Genomic DNA, 26,776 nt, shown 5'->3' with positions numbered 1-26,776 from the left:
CAAAAAGGGTATTATTCCTTCCATCAGTTGGAGTAAAATAACTTTTGCATAGATTATGATAGAGAAAAAATTCATTTTTCCTCTGTAAGCTGACAATTGCTGGAATCAAACAAAACTGTCTGCAGGGACCTGAGATACCCAGGGCCAGAGTTATATACTTTCAAATAAAAACTTTAGAAAAAAACATCAAAAAGCGCCTATTTATTTTTGTGTTTATTAGAGGACTGATATCACATACAACCATGTTTAGCACTTTCAACAGTGTTTTATGTAATTTCAAAGGGTTACCTGTAAAATGATACCAAACTTTTGTATGTAAACCTCTGCATGTGGGTATGGGAAGCTTTTGAAATTGGGTAGGCCAAATCCAGGCGAAAATCCCCAAAATAGCTTCAGGGTGTAAGAAGTTAAGTCTAATTTAAATGAAATTATAAAGTACATACTCCTAAAAATAGGATTATTTGGATGTGAATTGGACACTGTCGCCATCATCTGACCAAAAGCTATTACAGCACACCAGCATGTAAAATATAATATTATTCAGAAGAAAAAATTTTAGGTTATCCAAAGCCTATACATGGGCTACTTATTGATTTACACCTGTCTATCGTATTATATCTCATTATGTTTCATATCCACAAGATGAACGTAGGGACTGACCTAAATTTTGGATCAAAAACCATTTTCAAAACCATGCACAACCTGGTGCTTAATTTCATAGCTATATAGGATACCTTTCAAAGAAAATAATCAGTAACATTTCAGAAAATGAATACAATTATTGAATGTTATTTGAAATTGCACTACAGCAAGGGACTCAGTAGCTGCAATTACAAAATTTCAAGAATGGGGTCATAATGAACACTTTACTTTTAATTCACGGCACCAAATTAGTGTTTAGACTCAAGAAAAATGAGATCACTTTGAGACAAGTTCATATAAGCTAAAAAAAAAGAGAAGTTTAAGATTTTGCTTCGCCGGTGCGGAGATCTTTAAATTCTCCATCAATTCTGTCAGGGCTCGGGCTGCGCGTGTGCGCGCTTGAGCGCGTGTGTCAGTCAGTCAGTGAGCGCTAGAGGAGGCAGCAGTGGCGCATCTCACATATCCGCTGCTGGAATATAACGGCCGCCTTTAGGATGTGAACGGTTTTCGGCCTCGCCACCGGCCAAAGCTTCCGTTATCCCATGACAAACGGATGCGAACAGAGAGAGCGCGCGCGTGACAGCGAACGGTACAGAGAAGCGGAGAGATAATCGTTTTTATTATGAGAAAAGAGGACGGGGCTGTCGGAGCCGTATTTGTTTTGCTCGCGGAGATGAGGCGGGGGGTAGCGAGTCGCTACAAAATCGTTGGGCTCCGGCCAAGCATTGTTCTCTTTTAGCACACATATATACCCGTTTCCATCGACCACAGACGCTTTTAATCGTTACGGTTTGCATCACATCAAAATAATGCAGCTGTCTCGAGGACATCTGTGAGATTTGCGGACTGCTGGTACCGCTGCCATGACAGACGCAGGCTTTACGGCTCAACCGGTTACCGAGCAGGCGGTGTAAGGGAAGCCCGGCCCCAGCTGCAGCAGCACGGCGGATGTGGGCTGCCTTTAAAGGGGATATTAAATCTGTAAATACAGTTCGCGTTATTCATCGCTAATCGTTTGCAATCTCAGGGAAAATGTCCTCTCGGTCTGCTTTACCGTCTGCGAACGACCGGAGCACAGATCATGTAAGTGTCATCATTTACAATTAATTAATTTAATAACAGCACTCCTTAAATATCCCACAGAGATAAACATTACTGGTCAGGGCTATTTTAATTTCAGATGCACGGTTTATTTTGCAGCAGGGGTTGAATTCAGGCCTCGCTAGATATTGTTCATGGGAGGATGGAGAGGCAGGATACAGTGGCCCGTGTAAGCGTAGCAGGTTCTTTGGCAAAATGGGCCGCATCCTTGAATGTGCAAAACAGCAAATGCGCCGCTGCGAAACGCGCACGCAGCCCATCCGCATAGTGTAGACATCAGCGCATCGTCTGTACACTAGCGCCACACGCTCACATCATAACCCACTCCTCTCACACATAGCAGTTGTGCCTCATTGGTAAAATTTGCTGTAGAAGATTAAGAAAACACCCCGTCTTTCTTAACGAAAATGTGTAGGACTTAATTTCAACCTGGGACACTTAAATCATTGAATGCAGGAGGATAATAGCATAATTGCTACGTTCAGCAATCTCCGTTCGCTTTCAATGGTGTTTTAATAGCAATGCTCCATAAACAGACGCACCGGTTGGCGTAGTGGCCTACCATTTCTACACCCACCATCACATTTTTGTGTTTTATGAACTAATTAAGGCCTGTATTCAAAAATGTAACAAAATAAAAATATATTGTTCCAGCAACTTTTGAACCAAGTTATATCTACAAACGACACTTAATGTTTTATTTAATATAAGAGTCCTTATAATGTAAACTTGCACATCATTACAGATTTATTTTATATGCTGTATAACTGCTTGATTCTGGGTTAAAATGATTGTTTGTTGTATGTCATTTGTTTGTTAATGGAAAATGTTATGCCAAAATTTTTACCCCAAGGATTAGGTTGTTGACATTTTAGTGAAGAATTAAGATCTGAGCTGTGTCTTTGGAGACCAATAATCTCATTGTATTGGTAACCCTGAATGTTTCCTGTGATGTGTAACACTGAATATGCAATATTGTTTTCAAAACTGTATATTGAAGAAAGCAAGGCCTTTGTGTTGGATGCCTAAGAAAAACCCATCAGGTTTTATGTACTGCAGATGTAAATAGCAACTTATTTATTTTAGCCCCAACCATGTACACAAACATGCTTTTTCAAGGCCAGGATTCCTTAAGAAAAAGGTATATATTCTTTTTTTATGTTTCAACGTCATTACCCGTTGTATAGGTAAAAGTGAGAGAGAGTTTACAGTATACTCTGTGTTTGGAGCACAGTGAGTATAATTTTTTCAATCCCTGAGCTGTAATCCTGTGGTCAGCGCTGCAGACGGGGTCCTGGGCATGATTTTAATGTTTACCCCTGGGCTTTAAATGGTACAGTTGGATTTTAGTTGCTGTTTAGTAAACTTTACCAGACTTGTGCTTATAAGTGTCCAAATCGAGTTTAAATTTGCTGATCTGGCAAAGTAAGTTAATCCTGTATTATCGGGCAGAATTACTCACCCACACACAAACACTGACCTCTGTTTGCCCGCATACACTTTTCTGATCAAACAGTATGAGATTTTAAATGAACATACATGTCAGTCACCATATTTGATTTAGTGTATTAGTTTTTCTTAGTTTTCATGTTGATAACTAAGAAAATTAATTATTTTAATTTCTTTTTTTTCTGATTTACATATTTTTGAATAATTTTCAGGCACAGTTTGTTTATGTAGCACTGTAAAAACACCAAAGAGCTTTTAAATTCTGAGCTCTACTAACACTGTAGCACCTTTTATTTTAATTGTGTGTGAAATCAGTTCATTAAATGAGTGAGAGATTTCCTAAGTAAAATCCTCACATTGAAAAATCCATTATTAAAATAAATCAGTGAGACAAAAATTGACAGTAAGAGTGTTGCAGTTTGACAAAATAGTCAAAATGAAATACGGATAACTACTAGTCAACATTTTAAGTGGATCAAGACCTTTCATAAAAGTTTCATAAAACCAATCCCTAATACCCGTTTTTTGTCTTAGGACAGCTTTTGATAAATTTTTTTGATCCATTTTAAATGTTGAATGGTATAGTTACTGACGCTGATTCGTTTGCATACATTTAAATGAAGACTGATTTTTATGTGTGTGTGTGTGTGTGTGTGTGTTAAGAGGCTTAATGAGAAACTTAGGTTTTAATTCAGAAATCTTCTGTAGTCAGTGCTTTACATAGAGTTTCACTATGATCTCACATAACTAAACATAACTATTTTAAAATCTGAGCTAATGGCTTGTCAGTCTCCTGGGCTGGCTAAAGTCACGGGCAGATGGCCTGCCAGATTCTTGGAGAGTTTTTGCCTCACCAGCAAAACTTATTCCCCTGTTTGACCCAAACCAATTACAAATTTAGCTCCAAAATTAATATAAATCCTTTTTTTTCTCCCTGTGTGCAGCATGCGTCTCTGGTCTCGAGTCGTTCAGAAAAAGGGACAAATGTGTCAAGTCGTTCACTGGGCGCAAGGTGTCGTAACTCCATGGCCTCTTGCTCAGAAGAGCTGCCACATATTGGAAACTATCGCCTCCTTAAAACCATTGGCAAGGGAAACTTTGCTAAAGTCAAACTAGCACGCCACATCCTCACAGGCAAAGAGGTAAGAGAGAAATAGTTTTTTATTTAAATAGGCTTCGTTTTAAATTTAGTCTCATTCTCATCAGAATGCTTGTACAATGTTCATCTTTGGGTGTATTTTTAAAATGGTTCAACTAAAGTGTGAAACGCCCACGCTTACTTTTTCTATACCAAACCAGATATAGTGCAAACTTCTTAGTAGGAAGCAGAACACTCTTATTAAGCTATAATAGAATGTAAATGTGTTTACTAGGCCAGCATACCTACATTGTAAGAATAAGTTAAATTCTAAATTTTAATAGCATAATAGTGAGTCTCTTGCACATGTTTAAAGGTGCAATGTGTAAATTTCAGCAGCATCTAGTGGTGAGGCTACAAATTGCAACCAATGGCTCAGTCCACTGCTCACCCCTCACTTTTACAATGTATAGAGAAGCTACGGTAGTCACTGCTGGAAAAACATGTCATCGTCGGAGACAACTTAGTAAAAAAAAGTTTGGCGTTTATGGGCTTCTGTAGAAACATGGCGGTACAAAATGGCGACTTCCACGTAAGGGGACCCTCGGTGTATGTAGATAAAAACTTCACATTCTAAGGTAATAAAAACATAACGGTTTATTATAAAAGGTCTTTACACACCCCTGATAATTTAGTTTTGTATATAATTTTGCATTTCTGTCAAGAGATCCTTCTAAAAATTACACACTGCACCTTTAAGTGACATTATATGTGGTCATTGATAACGGGCCATGAATACACTCATGAATACATAAACTAAGCTAAGCTAAGCAACCTAAGCTTGACCACCTGACATTTGGCCAAAAACCATTTGAAAGCTGTGAAAAGGGGCCAATTTAATCAGTGTAACCAGGTTGAGTGACCACTTAAACTACCCTAGACTGGTTTAAGCTATAAGACAAATGCATTTGAATGTGGGAGTGCTTTCCCTTAATTATCATTCTGTGTGCAAATACATCAAGTCACACCCAGATAATGTTTATACTTAATGTTTACATGAAGGTATTTCTTTATATCCTCTATTCACAATAGTTTTGAAAACTAGTATTTTACAGGTACCAAATCCATTCTTTGGTGCTGAAGATAGGATATCACAGTCATAAGCTGCATGAATGGTGGCCTCAAAGTTTTTATTGTTTTGTTACAATAAGCAGATAGACTTGTGATTTTTCAAACTTTTTATTAAGCAATGTAATAAAGAAAGTCATACATAGACAAATTTTGGTTTCCGGTTTATGTTTATAGATTTTCTATTTTAATTAACTTGTGTCGCAATGAATGAATAAATTAAGTTTTAAATGTAGGTTTGGGAGGAGCCTAAACTTTTAGTCCTGTCAATCATCATTAGGACCATATATAAGCGCAAGTCACAGTGGCTCAGTGCTGAGCGAAAACTTTTCAGCCATTTATTTGTTGACCCCTTTCCCAGGGGCTCACAAGATAGTAAAGTGTCCATCAAATGCACACTCCAAAATCTTGCCGGAAATAGTAGGTCATCTGGGTACTTTTCGCCTACTTTTTTTCAAATACTATGAATTCTGACATACCTTGCCTACTTTGTTCACTTACTATATGGTAAGGAAGTAGGTGGTTTCGGATGCAGCAATTGTGATAATGGTGACATCATGCATATTATGCTCATCATGTTTTACATATTGTCAGAATCCTGCCGGATCCTGTTGGTATTTAGATCTAGTTTAGCATGGCAGGGTTCTGACAGTACATATGTTCTATGTGGGAAATGTGTGGTTGTAGTATTGGTTTATTCCGACCACGCATTTCCCGGGTCTCGTCACTTTTTCCCCGATCCCTTACTCGTGATTATTTTCAGGTGTATGTAATTTACTTTCTCCCTATTTAAGAGTCCTTGTGTTTGTTGTCCAGTGCACGTTCGTCTTGTTCCATGCTTGTCTCATGCCCTGTCGGTTCCAGTAAGTTTTGTATATATCTTAGTCTTGATCTGTTCATTGTGTTGAAAGTTTATTGTTAGTTTGGTTAAAGTTTAGTGTTAGTTTAGTGTTGTTTTCCCCCTTGTCTTGTTTTGCCCCCTCGTGGGTTTTGTTTTCCTGTTTTTTCCCCTGTTAAAATAAATCCCTTTGTTGTTTACGTCCGCATTTGGGTTCGTGTCTTGTGTCCTCTCAAATTCCTGACAGAACGAACGTGCCATAAAAGAACCCAGCGGACATGTTCACCGGTACTCGCCTGGCGAGACGGGGAAAGGGTTGCCGCCCCGCATACGAGTCGGGTTACGAGTTTTTTGACCCGCTCGTATGCGGACCCGAGGTCAACACCAGGCGGAACCCGACCCGAACCGCCGAACCCCATCGACTCTCGTCCATCCGAGAGGGAAGGACCGTTGGGATGTGGGGGTTCGGCGACCCTGAACTCTCTCCTCCGGCTCTAGAGAGCCGCTCCCCGCCTCTGTCCCTTCGAGGGAAGCGTGAGAGGAGGGTCTCCTGGGAGTCTTCATCTGGGGGGTCCTCCTCCGACTTAAGAGTTCCACCACACCCTTTATCTGCTCCGTGACCCCGAAGGAAGAACAGGAGGAAGGGGGAGATTGTTCAGCCACCAGAACGCCCAGAGCCGTCGCCGCAGCCGCCGACGCGGCCGCCAGAGCGCACAGAGCCGTCGACGCGACCGCCAGAGCGCACAGAGCCGTCGACGCGACCGCCAGAGCGCACAGAGCCGTCGACGCGACCGCCAGAGCGCACAGAGCCGTCGACGCGACCGCCAGAGCGCACAGAGCCGTCGACGCGACCGCCAGAGCGCACAGAGCCGTCGACGCGACCGCCAGAGCGCACAGAGCCGTCGACGCGACCGCCAGAGCGCACAGAGCCGTCGACGCGACCGCCAGAGCGCACAGAGCCGTCGACGCGACCGCCAGAGCGCACAGAGCCGTCGACGCGACCGCCAGAGCGCACAGAGCCGTCGACGCGACCGCCAGAGCGCACAGAGCCGTCGACGCGACCGCCAGAGCGCACAGAGCCGTCGACGCGACCGCCAGAGCGCACAGAGCCGTCGACGCGACCGCCAGAGCGCACAGAGCCGTCGACGCGACCGCCAGAGCGCACAGAGCCGTCGACGCGACCGCCAGAGCGCACAGAGCCGTCGACGCGACCGCCAGAGCGCACAGAGCCGTCGACGCGACCGCCAGAGCGCACAGAGCCGTCGACGCGACCGCCAGAGCGCACAGAGCCGTCGACGCGACCGCCAGAGCGCACAGAGCCGTCGACGCGACCGCCAGAGCGCACAGAGCCGTCGACGCGACCGCCAGAGCGCACAGAGCCGTCGACGCGACCGCCAGAGCGCACAGAGCCGTCGACGCGACCGCCAGAGCGCACAGAGCCGTCGACGCGACCGCCAGAGCGCACAGAGCCGTCGACGCGACCGCCAGAGCGCACAGAGGCGTGTACTCAGACGTCGGCGCAACCCCAGCCGTGGGCGCAGTCAGCGCAACCCCAGCCGTGGGCGCAGTCAGCGCCACCCCAGCCAGGTTTTGCCGATCTCGGCCAGAACTTTCCCTGGACTCTCCCGAAGTCCACCCAGACTCTTTCCCCACCCTCCCACCCTGGACCACCCCCTATGAACTCTGTTGTTCCCCCACCCCCCCCTCCCTTGTTTATTATTTTTGTTATCCCACCCTAACCCGTTTGTAATTCTGTCTTGTTTGCCCTTAATGTTATTTGTTATGTTTTCTTGGATGTTCTCTGTCTGTCAGTCGGTCTTGTCCCATGTTTAGTGTTCCCCCTTCGAAGGCGTCTAGTAGCCGCCTTTTGGAGGGGGGCGTACTGTCAGAATCCTGCCGGATCCTGTTGGTATTTAGATCTAGTTTAGCATGGCAGGGTTCTGACAGTACATATGTTCTATGTGGGAAATGTGTGGTTGTAGTATTGGTTTATTCCGACCACGCATTTCCCGGGTCTCGTCACTTTTTCCCCGATCCCTTACTCGTGATTATTTTCAGGTGTATGTAATTTACTTTCTCCCTATTTAAGAGTCCTTGTGTTTGTTGTCCAGTGCACGTTCGTCTTGTTCCATGCTTGTCTCATGCCCTGTTGGTTCCAGTAAGTTTTGTATATATCTTAGTCTTGATCTGTTCATTGTGTTGAAAGTTTATTGTTAGTTTGGTTAAAGTTTAGTGTTAGTTTAGTGTTGTTTTCCCCCTTGTCTTGTTTTGCCCCCTCGTGGGTTTTGTTTTCCTGTTTTTTCCCCTGTTAAAATAAATCCCTTTGTTGTTTACGTCCGCATTTGGGTTCGTGTCTTGTGTCCTCTCAAATTCCTGACACATATGGCCAGACACTAGCATTTTTACCAAAATCAAGGTCAGAAGGAGATTCACTCTTTTTGAACAGTGCACGGTGGAGTTTTGTATAATGTTCTTTATTTAATTCATTATTTATCCTTTAAACACGCAGAAGTCGCGCTAGCGCGTCACACAGCTGGTGCAAGAAAAGAAATTGTGGTTTAAAAGTGTTTTTTTATTTTTCTTGCCGAACATGACAATCGTTTTACTGGATAAGACCCTTGCGCTAGCGCATCACACGGCTGGTGGAAGAAAATAAATTATGGTTTAAAAGTGTTTTTTTTTTCTTGCCAAAAATGACAATCGTTTTACTTCATAAGACCCTTATGCCTTGATCGTGATCATTTTTATCCCTCTGAAGCTCCATTGAAACTGCAACTGTATTTGAATTGTAAACTGTTGGGGTCCAATAAAGTCTAATAAATTAAGAAAAATTCTGGAATGTTTTTCTTAAAACAAACTTAATTTCTTCCCAACTGAACTAAGCAAAGACATCAACATTTTTGATGACACACTCTAAAAATAGCTGGGTTATTTTTGTCCCATAATGGGTAAATATTGGACAGAACATGTGCTGGGTTAAAAATTGAACCAATGCTGGGTTATTTTAACCCAACTGCTGGGTTATTATAACCCATGGTTGCATAACAACAACCCAACATTGGGTCATTTTTAACCCAGCCCAGCACGTGTTCTGTCCAATATTTACCCATTATGGGTCAAAAATAACCCAGCCATTTTTAGAGTGCATGGAGGTAAGTAAATGATCAGGATTTTTTTTAAGAGTATTAAGTAATCTTTAAAGGTTTTACCAAAAGTATCAGGAATCAATAGAGTTTTGAGGTTTCATCACAAGCTCTTTTCAATACTTTTCTTTTTTTAATTTAGCAAAACCCACAGGCAGACATAAAGGGGCGGTTTCCCAGACAGGGATTAGCTTAAGCCAGAACTAGACCTTAGTTTAATTAGGAAATATAACTAGTTTTAACAAACATGCCTTACTAAAAAAATTACTGGGATGCACTTTGAGTCAAAACAAAGGTCACTGATGTATTTTAAGATATTTCAGTGCAAGTTGTTTTCAGTTTGGGCAGCTCTTACATTTATTTTAGTCTATGACTAGTCTAATCCCTGTCCGGGAAACCACCCCAAAGAGATATCAGTACTAATAATTTATTGAAATAAAGTATAAAATTACCAAAATGGAAATTCAAGGGTTTTTGTTGAACAGCGATGACATGTTTTGCAATTCTGATGCTGTTAAATCATACTGTTTATTTTATATTTAGGTTGCAATAAAGATTATTGACAAAACTCAGTTGAACCCAACCAGTCTACAAAAGGTAAGGTTTTCATGTATGTATATATATACACACACACACACACACATATTCTGGTTTCCATGTTTTGTGGGGACATTCCATAGACGTAATGCATTTTATACCATACAAACTGTATATTCTATTCCCCTTACCTACCCCATTCCCTAACCCCAACCATCACAGAAACCATTCTGCTACTTCACATTTTCAAGAAACATCACCCTGTTTGATTTATAAGCTTGTTTCCTCATGGGGACATTAAAATGTCCCCACAAGGTCACAAAAACACTGGTATTCCTATCTTTGTGGGGACAATTGGTCCCCACAACGTGATAATTACCAGGTACACACACACACACGCACGCACGCACGCACACGCACACACATATGCATACATATAATAGTAACTGATAAAAAAGCAATATCAGAAATGACATTGCAAATTCAGCAGCTGAGCTGATTATGTGGATTGTGAGGCTTTGTTAGTACTACAAGCCATTCAAAGTCATTGCAGTGTTTCCTCTGTGTCTGAGTGTTTAGCATCTGTGTTGAGTCTGCGCTCTTTGCTGTGTACCAGTGACTCATCTGTCTTGTAATAGATTATCACTGAAGCCCACTGCTCTTTTAACGCTGTATAATTCAGTCCGATATAATGCATCAAGTTATCAGTTATAATTAATTTTATACATCTGGATTTGAACACAGTTGTGAAATCAGACTTAATACAAGTAGCTACCCAGCACTAAAAATTCAAAACATCCCTCATACACAGGATAAAAATTCCAATCAAATCCGTAGCCTAATGTGAGCTAATTTATAGTTCATACTGTATAAGGCTGGTCACTTGTGGGGATCACACACATTTTGGGATTCCATGACATCTTCCCTTTTCTTGAAAAGCCTCTCTTATGGAGCAGTTTCCCAGACAGGTCTCATCCTAGTCCCAGACTTAACATTTTAATTTAAAAACACCTTGTAGTGACATATCTTAACATATATCAGTGCCATTTCTTTGTCTCTTACATGTCCTAATATAACTAAGACCTAGTTTTGGATTAATCTAAACCCTGTTCAGGACACCACCCCTATGTGTGTTTGTGTCTGAAATATTTAATAGTTCAAGATGTTTGATGAAGATGTTAGCATGAATCTGATAGGATCTTCAATGTGGCTCCTGTTTCTATAGATGTTTGTGATTGTTTAATGTTGAGAGACTCTTATTACTGAATCTTGTCTACTTGTATACTGTACATTTTCGTGCACTGTACTTCATCTATTGATGTTTATTGTTTTCCTGACTCTCTGGACTTACAGCATCATCTATTCTAATCTGGTCATAGGCAGTCTTGTTTTCAAAATGCATCATTTGTTTGTGTGGTTATTATATGTGTTGGAGAGGAGAGGTCGACAGCTGCAGTTCTCCACAGGCCCAGAATGCCCCACTGTGATTCAATCCCAGCCATGTAACACACACACACAATTGAATTCACACAAACCTTAAACCTCCCTTATTGAACATAAGTCACGTTTGGCTTTTTGATCAGTCATATGGCACTGTGGTGTTATTATAGTAATATAAGAATCACTGCTCAGTGGACCCTTTGCTTAGGTGAACAAGTGTTTATCCCAACCCCTCTTTTATTGGATAAATGTTTAAAGATGTGTAATTAATTGGTTAAAAAAATGTAAGCAATCTATGTGTTTCTCTCTACAAGGAAAACATAACATTCATCTATTAGTCATGAGAAGCAGAAAGGCAGAGGTGAAGTGGGGCATGTAGGAAGTGATGATGACTTCTTGTCATGGGTGGTCAGTCTGAAGTTAGACTGATGGAGATCTGGATCTCTTGATCTCAGCGTGTGTGTGTTTGTGTGTGCACTCATGTAGATGTGTATAAACACGTGGATGTGTCATCTGAGAAAGGCAGTCAGAGAAATGTGGATTGTGACCTTTCAAATCCATTACCTTGAAACACGTGCCTGTTGGATGTATTATGAGACAGATGCAGATTATCCTTCTGAAACAGGTGCAGGACTTCATACTGGGGTTTACCATAGCAACAGGAATTGTATTGGCTACTCCATATGGATCAAGAGAAAGAATCAATATATGGAATAATCTATTATATAAAATATCTGTTTCTGCACATTATGTGGATATATGTGTTGATATAATATTCATATTTTCTGGAATTAATTCTGACTGAATATACAAAATGTTTTGACACTAGCTTGTTTTTCTTGCAGCTGTTCAGAGAGGTGAGAATTATGAAGACACTTCACCACCCTAACATAGGTAAGATAAAATGAAGTTTTACATAATAGTTGATTAATATAGATTTAGTTGGTGTAGCATGTCACATCGCAGAACTTTCAAAACTATTTCAAGTCTACTTCAAAGCATTTTAAAACTACACTTGTATGTTACAGTGCAACTTTTTGAGGTTATTGAAACCGAGAAGACGCTTTATCTTATAATGGAATATGCAAGTGGAGGTAAGTTACGTAGTTCATGCTTAAGTTTGCACTTTTACTAAATTGTGTTAGCTCTGTGTGATGTACAGTATGAGTTCACTGTAAGGTTTTTATTAATGAAAAGTGGTATCTATCTTCCTTTATGCTTTATGATTATATTTTATTAAATGGAGCCATCGGTATAGCAGTCAGGGCTTTACACCATTATTTGGAAAACACAGAGTTGTAGTACAATAATGGCTCCAGTACCTCAGACTTGATTTTGAACAATGCTGTGATGCTCAATGAGTATGCAAAATGATACTTAACCTAATACTTTCCGGTGGAACTTTGATCTCTGAGATACTTTTCACTTGTGCTTTTCCAGGTGAGGTATTTGATTACCTGGTGACTCATGGGAGAATGAAGGAGATTGAGGCTAGAGCCAAATTCAGACAGGTGAGATGTTAATACCACAACCCACTACTGATGATCAATATATTTACATTATCACTTAATGCCTCCAGTTTTACAATTTTATGCATATTTTTTATTTCAGATTGTTTCAGCTGTTCATTACTGTCACCAGAAGAATATAGTTCACAGAGATCTAAAGGTATAAGCGGTCTTTACAACTCAGTTTTCTGCCTTTGCTATTTTGTTTTAAGTACCTGTCCAATGTACCTTCCACTGTCCTTTATGTCATTCATGAAGGAATGAAAAAGAGAAAAACATTTTGATTTCTGAGCAGTTCTTGACATTGTTGAGAACTCTATTGAAATTTAAAGAGACTTATGACAAATCATCTGTACTGATCCTACTAGATCTATCTGCTGCTTTTAACACTGTCAACCTCAAGGCTATGGGTGTCTCTAGAATGGTGCTACTGTGGTTCAGGTCTTACCTCTCAGGTAGGTCATTTAGAGTATCCTAGAGAGGTGATGTCTCTGAACCCCAATGTCTCAGTACCGGGGTACCTCAAGGCTCAATACTCGGACCACTGCTCTTTTCCATATACATGACATCTTTGGGTTCTGTCATTTGGAAACATGGCTTTTCTGAAACACAACTCCACTTGCCGTTCAAACCTGACAATCCGACAGTTACTGCCTGCATCTCAGCATGCCTGAGTGATATCTCATTCTGGATGAAGCATCATCATCTCCAGCTGAACCAAAGACAGAACTGCTTGTCATTTCATCTGACCCTAAGATTTATCAGAATCTTTCTGTTCAACTAGGTTCTTCGACCATTATGCCTTCCAGAAACATGGGAGTGTTCATTGATGATCAGCTTAGTTTCACGGAGCATGTTACCAGAACCGCCCGCTTTTGTGGATGCATCCTCTACAACATAAGGAAAATTAGACCTTTCCTATCTGAGCATGCTACACAAGTCCTAGTCCAAGCTCTTGTCCTGTCCAGACTGGAGTATTGCAATGCGTAACTGGCCGGACTACCAGGCTTAACAACCAAACCCCTACAGATGATCCAGAATTCTACAGCAAGAGTGGTCTTCAATGAGCCAAAGAGGGCACACGTCACTCCTCTCTTTTGGCGCTTTTCCATTGCATAGTACCCCACGGTTTAGTTTAGTTTGGGTCGGGTCAGCTTACTTTTGGGAGCTTTTCCATTGGGTGCAGTACGTAGTACCCGATACTTTTTTTCGTACCACCTCGGTTGGGGTTCCAAGCGACCCGAGCTGATACCAAACGTGACGCGAAAACACTGTAGATCACTGATTGGTCTGAGAGAATCGTCACGTCATCGCTATAATGTAAATATTAGCTTTAGCTTACTGCTAGCTTGCGCTGTCTCAAGCAAACATGTTGTTATCTGTGTTCTGCTATAAGTTTCCAAACACCCTTTTAGCGATGAAAAACATCCGCAGGTTGAGAATCCGGGACACCATAACTTGCAGACTTGCAGTTTGTGGCGGCACATTCGCGACGTGCACGTCCGCATTATATATGGTAGCGCTTTAAATAAAATGTATTATTATTATTATTATTATTAGTCTACCCGCATTCACTAACATACAAAAAGTGCTAGACATGCTAGACATCTCAGTCTCATAGAAATTTTCTCTTTTAGAAAAGTCAGCCAGAAAACGTCCCAATCTGAAAAACTGACGCTTATGACATCACAGGCATCTCACTGCCCCTCCACTTTAAAATAATTGGCTACATTTTTTGAGTGGCAGCAAAGTCAGCCAATCGGTAATGAGATTGCAAGTTAAGCCAGTAGGGGGAGCCAAATAGTTGCAAAACCACTTGTTTAAAATCCCCCACCCTAATAGAGCTATCTGAGAGAGGTTTTTAGGAAGCTTCTAAGGCATTACAGACCCAAACAAAAAATTTTTTGTCTACATGTCACATCACAGAACAAGGATAAATACCCCGTTCAATCATTCTATGTCACCTTTAAAAGATAACGTCCTTTTTAAATAAAGGAGTGTTTTAGTAGCATTTCAGTCTTTTATGTATTAATGAAATTGGTATTGACTAATAAACTTTTGCTATCATGTCAACACTAGTTTCTAGTATGTGTTTCTGTATCTGTTATGTTTGTGTCTCCTTTACTCTTTTATTTCTCTCTGTCTTTGTAGGCTGAGAATTTGCTGCTGGATGCAGATTCTAATATAAAGATTGCTGACTTCGGCTTTAGTAATGAGTTTACATTGGGGAATAAGTTGGACACGTTCTGCGGTTCCCCGCCTTACGCAGCTCCAGAGCTCTTTCAAGGCAAGAAGTATGATGGTCCAGAGGTGGATATCTGGAGCCTAGGGGTCATCCTGTACACATTGGTCAGCGGGTCTCTGCCTTTTGATGGCCAAAACCTCAAGGTACAGTTAAACGATAAATTATCATATTGTCATACTCATCCACAATTTTATGTGTTTCATGCATATATTTAAGGGGCATATCATGAAAATCTGACTTTTTCCATGTTAAATTGGGTCCCCATTGCTTCTATCAACCTAGAAAATGTGATAAAGAACAACCCAGTAACTTAGTTTTAGTAAACCATTCTCTGCAAGCATGTGAAAAATTAGGTCATTGAAATTTGTTATGTCAAAAGGGGATCTTATTATAATAATACCACCCCTTAATCTGCACTGTCCAACCACAGCTCTGCCATTTAGTGCAGAGAAAGAGAGAGAAACACAGAGAGAGAGAAAATCATTTACAGCACAATTGAGTTCAGTTGAATTCAGTTTCAACAAACCACCATCATTGCAGCACATTTTTGGTTACGCTTAAAAAGTAGCAGTTTTAACATGCTATAAATCTATATGATATTTTAAGCTAAAACTTCACATTATGTACTCTGGGGACACCAAACATTAATTGAAAATTCTGTAACACTTTACAATAAGGTTGGATTTGTTAATTTATTAGTAAATGCATTAGTTAACATGAAGTAACATTAAACAATATAGTTTTTAAGCATTTATTAATTGTTTTTATTGTTTGTTTATGGCAATGCATTTGTTCATGTTAGTTCATTGTAACTAATGTTAACAGTTACAACTTTTAATTTACAAAAATGTATTAGTAAATGCTGAAATGAACACAAACTTGTTCATTGTTCGTTTTGTTCATTGTTCATTTTAGCTAATGCATTAACTAATGTAAAAGAGCACCTATTGTCATTCACATTTTTACATTTTCTTTGGTGTGTAAGTGTGTATTAGTACATGTTAACGATATGCAAAAGGTACAAACCTTAAAGTAAACAATGACTGGAGTTATCGTCTTCAATGTAAATCTTTTCTTGGACTACAACAAACACACGGATTGTAGGCAACAGTTTACTTCCTGGGATTAATGATGTAGACAAGACTGACATTATCATAATTCCTCCCACTCGGACTCAGCCTGTGAGTTAACTCCTGTTAGCAACCGAATCTTTCAAACATGGTAAGTAGCGTCACATTTCCTGCTGACGTCAGAGGTATTCAGGCCAATCACAACATACAGATTAGCTGGCTAATCAAGGACACAGAGCTTTTCAAATCCATGCATTTAAACCACGTGAACACGTTGTATTACACCAAATACACAAAATAACATTGTTTTTTAGCAATGAAATAGGTGCTCTCTAACAAATTCAATCTTTTTGTAAAGTGTTACTGAAAAATTACTGACTCTTATGCCATCCCAGATGTATAACTTCTTTACTTTAGTTAAACACAAACAATTTTATACTAAAATGCAATCATGTTATCCTCTTAAATGGGGATCAACATCAGAAACTCAGAAACAATTTTTTTAGTTAACTGTTCCTTTAACATTATTTGGTATTTACAGCAAACTATATTGTACCTAAAGTTTGTTATAGTTAACATTGTCTTCTTAAATCCATGTTGACCTATTCACATTTACTTTATGAATATAAGTTTTAATAGAAACACTTTTAGCATATTAAGCAATTTTAAGCCAGTTTAGCCTTTTTAGCATAGCGTTTTTCATTCTACAGTATCTTGCTATGTAATGAAAACACTGATGTTTGTAGCTGCATGTGTACGTGTTTTGCAGGAGCTGCGTGAGCGTGTTTTGAGGGGAAAGTATCGCGTGCCCTTCTACATGTCCACAGACTGTGAGGGGATTCTGCGCAGGTTTCTTGTCCTCAATCCCACCAAACGTTGCACTCTAGAGGTGCGGATCTAAACACACACATTTTACCATACAGTGCTTCTGTACAGTGTTGTATATCTGTCAGCAATAATCCTGTCAACGAAATAAATGACGAAAATGCTCATTGATTTCATCTCAACTCGGGCGTGACAAAAAGATGGATGGCGATGATAAACAAACTTAATTAAGTTATGTTGATAAAAAAATTAAGAAACAGTAACATTGTACAGTATCAGCAATGCATTAACATTGTTTTTAATAGAAAATTAAACATAGTCTTGATTAACTTTAAAAAAGAGTAATGTGTGATGTTTCGGTGTATGCTGCTGTGTTCCTTCCACAGCAAGTGATGAAGGACAAGTGGATGAATGCAGGGTATGATGCTGATGAGCTAAAGCCTCACATTGAGCCAGTGGAGGACTACAGTGATGCCAACCGCATTGGTGAGCATCTGGGTGATTCTAAAATTGCAGGTACTTTTGGTGTCCAATGTAAATTTGTTAATCTTTTTTCAAATAAATTAAAATTTTTGCTGTCATGGATCACAAGTCTTGCTGAAAATCATGATTTCCTAAAAAGTCAGTGTCAATTCTGTTACCATCAAAACCTGTTACTAAGTAACAGTGTTGACAGTCGTGTGTGTGTGTGTGTGTGTGTGTGTGTGTGTGTGTGTGTGTGTGTGTGTGTGTGTACCTGGTAATTATCACGTTGTGGGGACCAATTGTCCCCACAAAGATAGGAATACCAGTGTTTTTGTGACCTTGTGGGGACATTTTGATGTCCCCATGAGGAAACAAGCTTATAAATCAAACAAGATGATGTTTATTGAAAATCTAAGGTACAAGAAAGGTTTTTGTGATGGTTGGGGTTAGGGAATGGGGCAGGTAAGGGGAATAGAATATACAGTTTGTATGGTATAAAATGCATTACGTCTATGGAATGTCCCCACAAAACATGGAAACCAGAATGTGTGTGTGTGTGTGTGTGTGTGTGTGTGTGTGTGTGAGAGAGAGAGAGAGAGAGAGAGAGAGAGAGAGAGAGAGAGAGAGAGAGAGAGAGAGAGAGAGAGAGAGAGAGAGAGAGAGAGAGAGAGAGAGAGAGAGAGAGAGAGAGAGAGAGAGAGTGTTTTTCTGTGTATATGACTGCTGGTTCTGTTACATACTGTTACTCTATCTTGGTAACAAAATGTACTACCTGCAATTATATAATCACCCATCTGTTATAGGATCTATTTGCTTAGATTCTTTACAGAAGACAATGATTGTTTGTGGAAATAGTTTCTTTTCTCTCAATGATTCTCACTCTTTTTATAGAGATTATGGTCGGGATGGGTTTTACCACAGAAGAGATTAAGGACTCTTTACTCAATCAAAAATATAATGAAGTCACGGCTACGTATCTGTTGTTGGGCCTAAAAACAGAGGTAACACACACAAACCTTAAAGGGACACTCCACTTTTTTTGAAAATTTGCTCATTTTCCAGCTCCCCTAGAGTTAAACATTTGATTTTTACCATTTTGGAATCCATTCAGCTGATCTCTGGGTCTGGCGCTAGCACTTTTAAGATATCTTAGCATAATCCATAGAATCTGATTAGTCCATTAGCATCGCGCCTAAAAATTTACCAAAGAGTTTTGATATTTTTCCTATTTAAAACTTGACTCTTCTGCAGTTAAATTGTGTACTAAGACCGACGGAAAATTAAAAGTTGTGATTTTCTAGTCAGATATGGTTAGGAACTATACTCTCATTCTGGCGTAATAATCAAGGACTTTGCTGCTGTAACATGGTTGCAGCAGGCACAATGATATTACGCAGTGCCCGAAAATAGCCCCCTTAGTATCTTTCAATAGCAGGGGACTATTTTCAGGCACTGCGTAATATCATTGCGCCTCCTCCAGCCATGTTACAGCAGCAAAGTCCTTAATTATTACGCCGTAATGAGAGTATAGTTCCAAGCCATATCTGCCTAAAAAATCACAACTTTTAATTTTCCGTCTGTCTTAGTACACGATGTAACTACAGAAGAGTCAAGTTTAAATAGGAAAAATATCACAACTCTGGTTATTTTTAGTGCAATGCTAATGGTCTAATCAGATTCAATGGATTATGCTAAGCTATGCTAAAAGTGGTACTGCCAGACCCGGAGATCAGCTGAATGGATTCCAAAAAGGTAAAAATCAAATGTTTAAATCTAGGGGAGCTGGAAAATGAGCATATTTTCAAAAAAAGTGTAGTGTCCCTTTAAAAACTCTAAATAAAAGTTTTTTGTCAGAAATATTTGTACAATATTAGTTGATTTGAGTTATTGAAATGAAAACCTGACAAATAGTTTTGTAGATTTTACTCTAATAAAGTAGAAAGAAGCTCTACTTGGACGGCTAGAAAATAAACCAAGATAGCATGAAGTGGCTTGACATGCTTTTAAGGAACTTTGGTTGAGCAAATGTGACATTGTTACTATGGTTACAGGATGGTGCTGAGTCTCGAGTGAGTGGCAGTATGACATTGCCACGGGTGCGCCCAAGCCCAATTACCAACGGAACCAACAAGCACCCCTCTTCTTCATCATCTTCCTCCACCTCACACAGCAAGACTCAGCGCAGCGCCTCTACCTATCATCGTCAGAGACGGCACAGTGACTTCTGTATGAGACACTTAATGAAGTCTGAACGTACAAAATAATGTAATTATACTAATTAATTACTGTAATAATAATTATGCATGCACAGGTGGTCCCAGCATGCCTGTTATGCACCCTAAGCGCAGCCCGACCAGCGGCGGAGATCGCGAGTTGCGCGAGAGTCGCATGCCACCTCGGAAGGCCAGCTGCAGTGTAATGGGCAGTCGGACGCTCCCCCCATCCAGCCCGATGGTCAGCACCGCTAACAACCCCAACAAGGCGGAGATACCTGACCGGCGCAAGGAGATGACGGCCACCACTGTGAGAGAGAAGGAATGAGGGAGGGTTTAAAGGGAGGGTTATAAATAAGACTTGAGAAACAGAGAAAGCGTCAGATTGTCTTAATGATCACACTTAGTTGTATTAATACACTATTTTATGTGGGGTCTATTAATAAAGAAATGTTGTGTATGTTGCAGAATAATATCCCAGGAAGTACTATGACCCGCAGGAACACCTACGTATGTACAGATCGTTCTAGCACTGACCGCCACTCGCTGCTTCAAAACGGCAAAGACAACAGGTGTGACAAAAACACGAACAGACACAGACTTACAGTGCAATTGTCCCGCTTGCTGTCTGTCACTTCACTCACTCTGTTTCTGTCTCTCTTCAGCTCTCTGTCTCACCGCCTCCCGCCAACCTCTCCCTCCACCCTCAGTATTGTCGGAGCAGGAGCCTCCTCATCCTCTTCCTCAGGCGAGCGCTGTCGGCTGACACGTGGATCCACAATCCGAAGCACCTTCCATGGAGGTCAGCTCCGTGATCGCGTGCCACCCACGTATGGACCGCCACCCACATCACCCACTCTCAGCCATGATGCTGGAGCCTTGCCATCCAACGCCCGCAGCCGGGCCACTTCTAACCTGTTCACCAAACTCACCTCCAAACTCACACGCAGGTAAGAAGAGAAACATAAACACATTATTACATAAATATATTCACTGCTGTGCTTCATATTGTAGAAGTGAATGGTGCCCCAGATCTGTTTGGTTATTTACATTTTTCTAAATATCTTCATTTGTGTTCAGCAGAACAAAGAAATGTATACAGGTTTGTGAGGGAGAGTTAATGATCACAAGTTAATGAACTATCCCTTTAAGGCAACTATCACACGTCACATGAATGAAAAAACAGCAGTAAAATTAAAAGAAGATTCACATGTCACATGAGAGGAAGTGATGCAATGTATCACTGACATAGGAGATTAGTCGCAGGCCCACATTGAAGTGATCCTTACGTGGCTTTTTGCTTTAAAAAAATACATGAACAATTTCTTAAAACTCCAGTGATATTGATAATAACTTGTCAGCAATCTGACATTACAGTGTATTTGCATTATTGTTTAATAAAAGATATGTTATGTTCTATTAACATTGGAATGGGGCTGTTTTACTTTTTTATTAGTGATAAACAGCTCAGATTGGTGAGCCAGTGCAGCATTATGATTTAGTCTTCATTGGAAAATCACCTGTACCTTTAAGTGAGCAATATATGTGTTGCCACAATAAGGGAAAAACTTTAGGCATGCTAGATGAATTTATTATGGTAAATTAATTACTTGTTAGAAGAAAATGAGTAGTTTGTCTTTGTTTAGATTACCAGATCAGATGTTCATCTTCAGCCATGTGTTATGTGGCAGTTCCTAAGAAAGTTACTGGTCAGTTGTTGAAAACCAGTTTTTATTTGCTTTTTGTGCTTGTTAAAGGAATGTTCCACTTTCATAAAAATAAAATCCTGATTATTTACTCACCCCAGTGTCATCCAAAATGTTGATTTGGAAATGATTTTTTTGTTCTTTCAAAGATAAATACTTTTTTTTTTTGATGAAAACATTCCAGGATTTTTCTCATTTTAAAAGACTTTATTGGACCCCAACAGTTTACAGTTTCAATGCAGTTTAAATTACAGCTTAAATGCAGCTTCAAAGAGCTCTAAACGATCCCAAACGAGGCATTTGGGTCTTTATCGAGCCAAGACATTGTCATTTCAGCAAGAAAAAAAATTCACTTTTAATTTAAACCACAACTTCTTGTCTAGCCAACGCGTACGTATCGCGTATCGCGTAAGCACATTGAAACATCACGCATGACGTATACGATACTACTGCCCCAGTGTGTACAAGTGTGGAGAAATAGGGCTGTTCCGACGTTGTTTTATGTGGAGTGATACAAATTAATGTATTTGTGTCAGTTTATTGTTTAAAATGGTCCGCAAATGTGCGTTTCACATATGTGGCGCGTGACCTTTCAACATGCTAAGCAAATACGTGAGGTTGCGTTGTCGCTTCACACGGCTAGTAGCCTGACGTTGTCATACTCAATTCTAGTCAGAATTTGAGTCTGATACCGCTCCATTGGGCTATGTTTATAAGGCGTGTCTCAACCGAAAAATGCCTCTGCACCTAATTGGATAGACCTACAACCAATCAAAGCAATGGAGTGTGTGACATATGTTGAAATGACGTCTTTTGCAGCCTGACCGAACTGATAGTTATTTTCGCTACAATGACACTAACATTGTGATTATACTAAGTCTGAGTTAGCGAACGTACATCAACACCTACTATGTTTACAACATTTCATTTATTCACAACATTAAATATTTACTAAGTCATACAGTAAGACTATCTCTTGGCATTTGTACATTAGTTGAACTTCATCCACGATGATACCCATTACGTTTGCTTGAAAAATATCGGAGCCTAGCATGTCCCACCACTTATTCAGCAGCCACGATTCTGGGGTTCCGAAAAGAAGCTGGCAACAACCACTAATTATATCCATCTCGTCGTGCACGCCGAGTTGCATCACCGTGACACTCATTTCAGTTGCTTCTTTAACTTGGTCCTCCATAAGTGCGACCAACTTTTGCCGACGGCAAAAACATCTTTCCGATCAACAAATGCCTTGCTGGCGTTTCTCTGTTCCTCTTTTAAAATCAATGCTCTGTCGATATCTTTTAAAACAGACTCAATGTCAGAATCCACACATCTGAATTCTATAGCGGCAGCCATTTCGTTGTTAATAGATTCAACACACGCGCTCTTTGGTGATGTGGTTGATTACGTTACTGTTGATCATCTGTCCATCATCGTATAAAGCCCGCCCTGACAATTTGATTGGTCGACCAGCTCTGGGTCTCCCATAGTAGCCCCTTAACGGAGAAACCCCAGACCGATCTTCCCGTCCTCAAAATTGTTGTGTGCGGGGCTAAGATCGGCTGGCACCCGGGCTACCCGGCTAGTGCAAGACTAACAGTTGTGGTTGAAATGTTGTTTTTTTTTTGCCGAAAATTAAAATTTTTTGCTAGATAAGACCCTTATGCCTCATTTGGGATTGTTGAGAGCCCTTTAAAATGCGTTGAAACTGCAATTTTAAACTGCATTGAAAGTGTAAACTGTTGGGGTCCAGTAAAGTCTACTAAATTAAGAAAAATCCTAAAATGTTTTCCTCAGAAAACTTAATTTCTTCTTGACTAAACAAATAAAGACATAAACAACTTGGATGACATGGGGGTGAGTAAATTATCAGGATTATTTTTTATGAAAAGGAAATATTCCTTTAACTTTGGACCTTGGATGCCAGACTGAGTGGTCATCACTTTATCAAAAAATCCTGATGTCTTTAGAAACAATGCCTGACTGACAGACCTGGAGACATTTTTTTAGCAATACTAGGGACCAACTGTAAATTTTGTTTATCTTAAAAGTTTGTTTAAAAGTCTCTCTGTACCTTATTCCACCTCTTTGTAAGCTGACCATGCTTAGAGATTCATACATTTTTTTAATCTTTTCCTCTTTGTGCTTATCTCACTGTAACTTGGACTGTCACTCATTCTCTCTCTCTTTCTCTCTCTGTCAATGATTTTCTTCATCTTCTCTCTCTCTCTCTCTTGCTCTATGTGTCTCTCTCTCTTAGGGTCAATCTTGACCCCTCTAAACGCCAGGGCTCTAATAAATCAGTGTCGGGTTGCACTCTTCCACAGGGATCCAAAACAGTTAGTAAGTTCCCCACCTGCCGCTGTTTGCCTGTCTGTTGCACGTCTCTGTCTTTGCACCTGGCATGTCTGTATGCATGTCAGTACCCTTTGAGACCCTGCTGGTAAACGGGATGTAAGAGTAAGAAAAGTCTGGATGAAGGTGCATGGAGGCTTTGTCTATTATTGGTTTGCATAGACCCTTAAATGCATCCAGCAACATACAGTATACACAGAAAATCTTTTTATCAGTTATACTTGCTGATTAGATTGTTGGATGATCGTCAGACAGGACTGAGTATGTACTGTACGTATGTTTTTTATGGTGAAGCGAGTTTTTGTTGCATGTTTTTTTCTGTTCTAACCCGGCTTGGGTGAAGTAGATCATCTCAAAATGTATTTTTTCTTTGCAGGGTCACAAATGAATCTGAGGGAATCTGCAGATATTCGGTCACAAGGTGAGCATTTGTTACCAAGTCATTTTTTGTGATTACTGTTTTCTATGCAAGATCCTCCTATATAATGTAAAGAAAGTTTTGTGAAATATAACATTGATATCTTTAATATGGACTGAGTAAGGCCATGTTGATTGCAATTCAACTTTGATGTTCCAGCCTGGATTTTACAGACAGGGATGCATTTATAAATGGGATAGGCAAGGCAAGTTTATTTATATAGCACATTTAATACACAGAGGTAGTTCAAGGTGCTTTACATAGAAATGAGAAAACATACATGATACATGACAATAAGAACAATACATTTAAGTAAAAATATAATTTTATAAAAAACAGATATAATAGTGACTAAAGAATTTTCAATTGACAGGTTAACTATTGCTCAGAATAGGACCTTTGTTAAAGCCAACTTAACCCCAAATGCTATACATTGACAGGCAATTTACAGATGGTGAAGGGCCTTTTTAAAGGAAAACACCACAATTTTCAATATTTTGCTATGTTTTTACCTCAACTAATACGAATTAATAAATACCTATCTTTTTTCAATGCGTGCACTTAATCTTTGTACAGCGCATTGTGAATGTGTTAGCATTTATCCTAGCCTTATACATTCCTTTGGATCCAAACGGATGAATTTAGAAGCCACCAAACACAGTAGTAGTTTTGCATAGTGCCACACACCCCTATGTAACACATCCAAACCTCTCTCTGAGTATTAATGCCTCTCACATTTTCTTTTTTCTACCAGTGGCCATTTATTTGGGGATCAAAAAGCGTCCCAGCCCTGGGCCGGGGGAGGGGGGTGGGATTTAAGGAGTCATCTCTCCCGTCCCCCCCGGGCCCCTGCAGAAGTGGTACTGGCCTTGCGTGAGGCAGCGAGGGGGTGTGGCTGCCAGGTCCGGCACGCCGGCCCGTTTCTGCTGTGCTGCAGTCATGGGGCGGCAGGGTCAAAGGTCGCCTTCCAAGCTGAGGTGTGCCAGCTGAGCATGGGTCCTGCAGAGGCAAACGGAGTACGCTACACACGCTTGTGGGGGGCTCCCCTCGCCTTCAGGCACATCGCTTCGCAGATCTCTAGAGAGGTGGAGCTTTGAGGGGATGGGGGAGGAAATTCGACTTGGATACGCCCCCGCACTATATCTATAGCGAACTGACTTTGACCTGCCCACCTATGTGTTATAGACTTAAAACAACATGTGCTCCCTCCTCCGGTCAACAGTGAAATTGTTAAGACACACATTTACGTAAGCAAACACAGTCACTTGAAAGGCACGGACCATCTAAACGACAAAAACAAGCACACCCCCTTAACAAGAACACACACACACATACACCCACACTGAGAGCAGCCTCATTCACTGGATCCAGATTGAATCCAGTTTAGTATTTTTATTCTCATTGTAGTCATGAAATTCTTCAATAATTGATGTCATATTCTTTTTTTAACCACTTTTGTATGTTTTCAAGCAGTCTCGACATTTTAAACGGGTCATCGTCGTTTTTTTATGTTTTGTGATTAATGTGTCTTACATTTGTTAACACACAACTTATCGAATCTTTGAAAAAATGTAGAACTGTAGCTGCCAATGAACTATATGCACAAATATGAAGTTGGCAAACATCATCATAGCTCACCTAAATTTGCCGGTGTCCACAGATTTGATGAGGCTAGACGCCGATCCATCACAGACTCATAGTGGGACACGCTACACCTTGTTCTTGAGTTCGCGAATTTTTCCTCCCTAGAAAATGTGTTTTCTGAAGTATAGTGCCAGTTTACTTATTACCTTGAAATGATTTATTATTCAGATATAGAAAAGAGACATGTAATGCCAAATGACTTGACCCTTCTCAAACAGGCTTTGTGATTGGTTGATACCTCTTTACTTGTTGACAGTTGACATCTTTTTGATTAGGTATATACGGGGTTGAGCTTGCAGCATGTTTGATTGTGTAAAGTAAGGAAGATTCGGCTCTAAGCAATCACTGTTATTAAAGACGTACCTCCTGCATTGTGGATATCTAAATAAAACTTTCACATATTATTCAAATGTCAAACAAATCCAAACCAGAATTTCTATTGTGTATGTGCACTATTTAACAAAATGCACCTACAGAAGCTATCTTAAATGCAGGAAACTGTCATGCAGGAGTGCAGGGAACGGTTTAGTGCTCTTACTGCTGAATAGATTTTTGTGTAGGGGCAAATGCACCAACGGGGCTCGGAAAAGTGTCTGTACAAGCTAGTCTTTAGTTTTGCTTCATTTCAGCCTTGTCCTATCAGTGCATTATAACTGAGTTACCCTATTGTTGCCCATCAAGGAGTCTTACTGGCTTAAAAAAATATATTTGGGTACCCGCTATGTTTTTGTAACCGTCTCGGAATCAACTTCCTAGTGATGTAGATGTGAGACCTGAATAGAAGTTATATGCTGCTATGGATTTTAACTGCTTAACAATCTTTTATAAACTATTATAAAAGGACCCTGGTTTTTGCCAAGCATTAAAATGAAACGATTTTACTATTGGGTGTAACAAACGTGTTATTATTAGTGGTTGTAATGGTGCAATAGCAATAGATGTTATACTGTTATAAAGTCGTTTGTGTT

General features: G+C 40.2%; 1 protein-coding gene across 6 annotated transcripts; it reads left to right on the top strand.

The window, feature by feature from the left end:
- Positions 1-1,032: 1,032 nt before the first annotated feature.
- Positions 1,033-26,286, top strand: mark4a (MAP/microtubule affinity-regulating kinase 4a). Of its 6 annotated transcripts, none has more exons than XM_065267075.2 (18): positions 1,033-1,725; positions 4,137-4,334; positions 9,923-9,976; positions 12,202-12,250; positions 12,385-12,450; positions 12,797-12,867; positions 12,968-13,024; positions 15,016-15,252; positions 16,949-17,068; positions 17,391-17,490; positions 18,361-18,470; positions 19,521-19,695; positions 19,781-19,992; positions 20,151-20,254; positions 20,348-20,632; positions 23,652-23,738; positions 24,123-24,167; positions 24,919-26,286. In XM_065267075.2, the coding sequence occupies exons 1-18, from the start codon at positions 1,675-1,677 to the stop codon at positions 25,259-25,261; spliced, it is 2,364 nt and encodes a 787-aa protein (XP_065123147.1). In that variant the 5' UTR covers positions 1,033-1,674; the 3' UTR covers positions 25,262-26,286. The 6 variants fall into 6 exon arrangements, with proteins under 6 accessions (XP_065123147.1, XP_065123142.1, XP_065123146.1 ...); XM_065267074.2 differs by having other exon boundaries at positions 1,034-1,725; positions 23,652-23,734; positions 24,123-24,177; XM_065267072.2 differs by having other exon boundaries at positions 1,034-1,725; positions 17,391-17,520; positions 23,652-23,734; positions 24,919-25,115.
- The last annotated feature ends 490 nt before the right edge of the window (positions 26,287-26,776 follow it).

This window comes from Paramisgurnus dabryanus, chromosome 5 (assembly GCF_030506205.2).
Source record: "Paramisgurnus dabryanus chromosome 5, PD_genome_1.1, whole genome shotgun sequence".
NCBI classification, from domain to species: domain Eukaryota; kingdom Metazoa; phylum Chordata; class Actinopteri; order Cypriniformes; family Cobitidae; genus Paramisgurnus; species Paramisgurnus dabryanus.
Note: the sequence above shows the minus strand (reverse complement) of the source record. Positions and strands in the feature narration are given on the sequence as shown.

Bases quoted from the DNA above. Each gene is read 5' to 3' on its own strand.
- mark4a (XM_065267074.2), top strand. From the start codon at position 1,675: ATGTCCTCTCGGTCTGCTTTACCGTCTGCGAACGACCGGAGCACAGAT. The intron at 15,253-16,948 runs GTACAGTTAAAC...CGTGTTTTGCAG, and splicing joins TTGATGGCCAAAACCTCAAG to GAGCTGCGTGAGCGTGTTTT. The intron at 24,178-24,918 runs GTTACCAAGTCA...TTTTTCTACCAG, and splicing joins CGGTCACAAGGTGAGCATTT to TGGCCATTTATTTGGGGATC.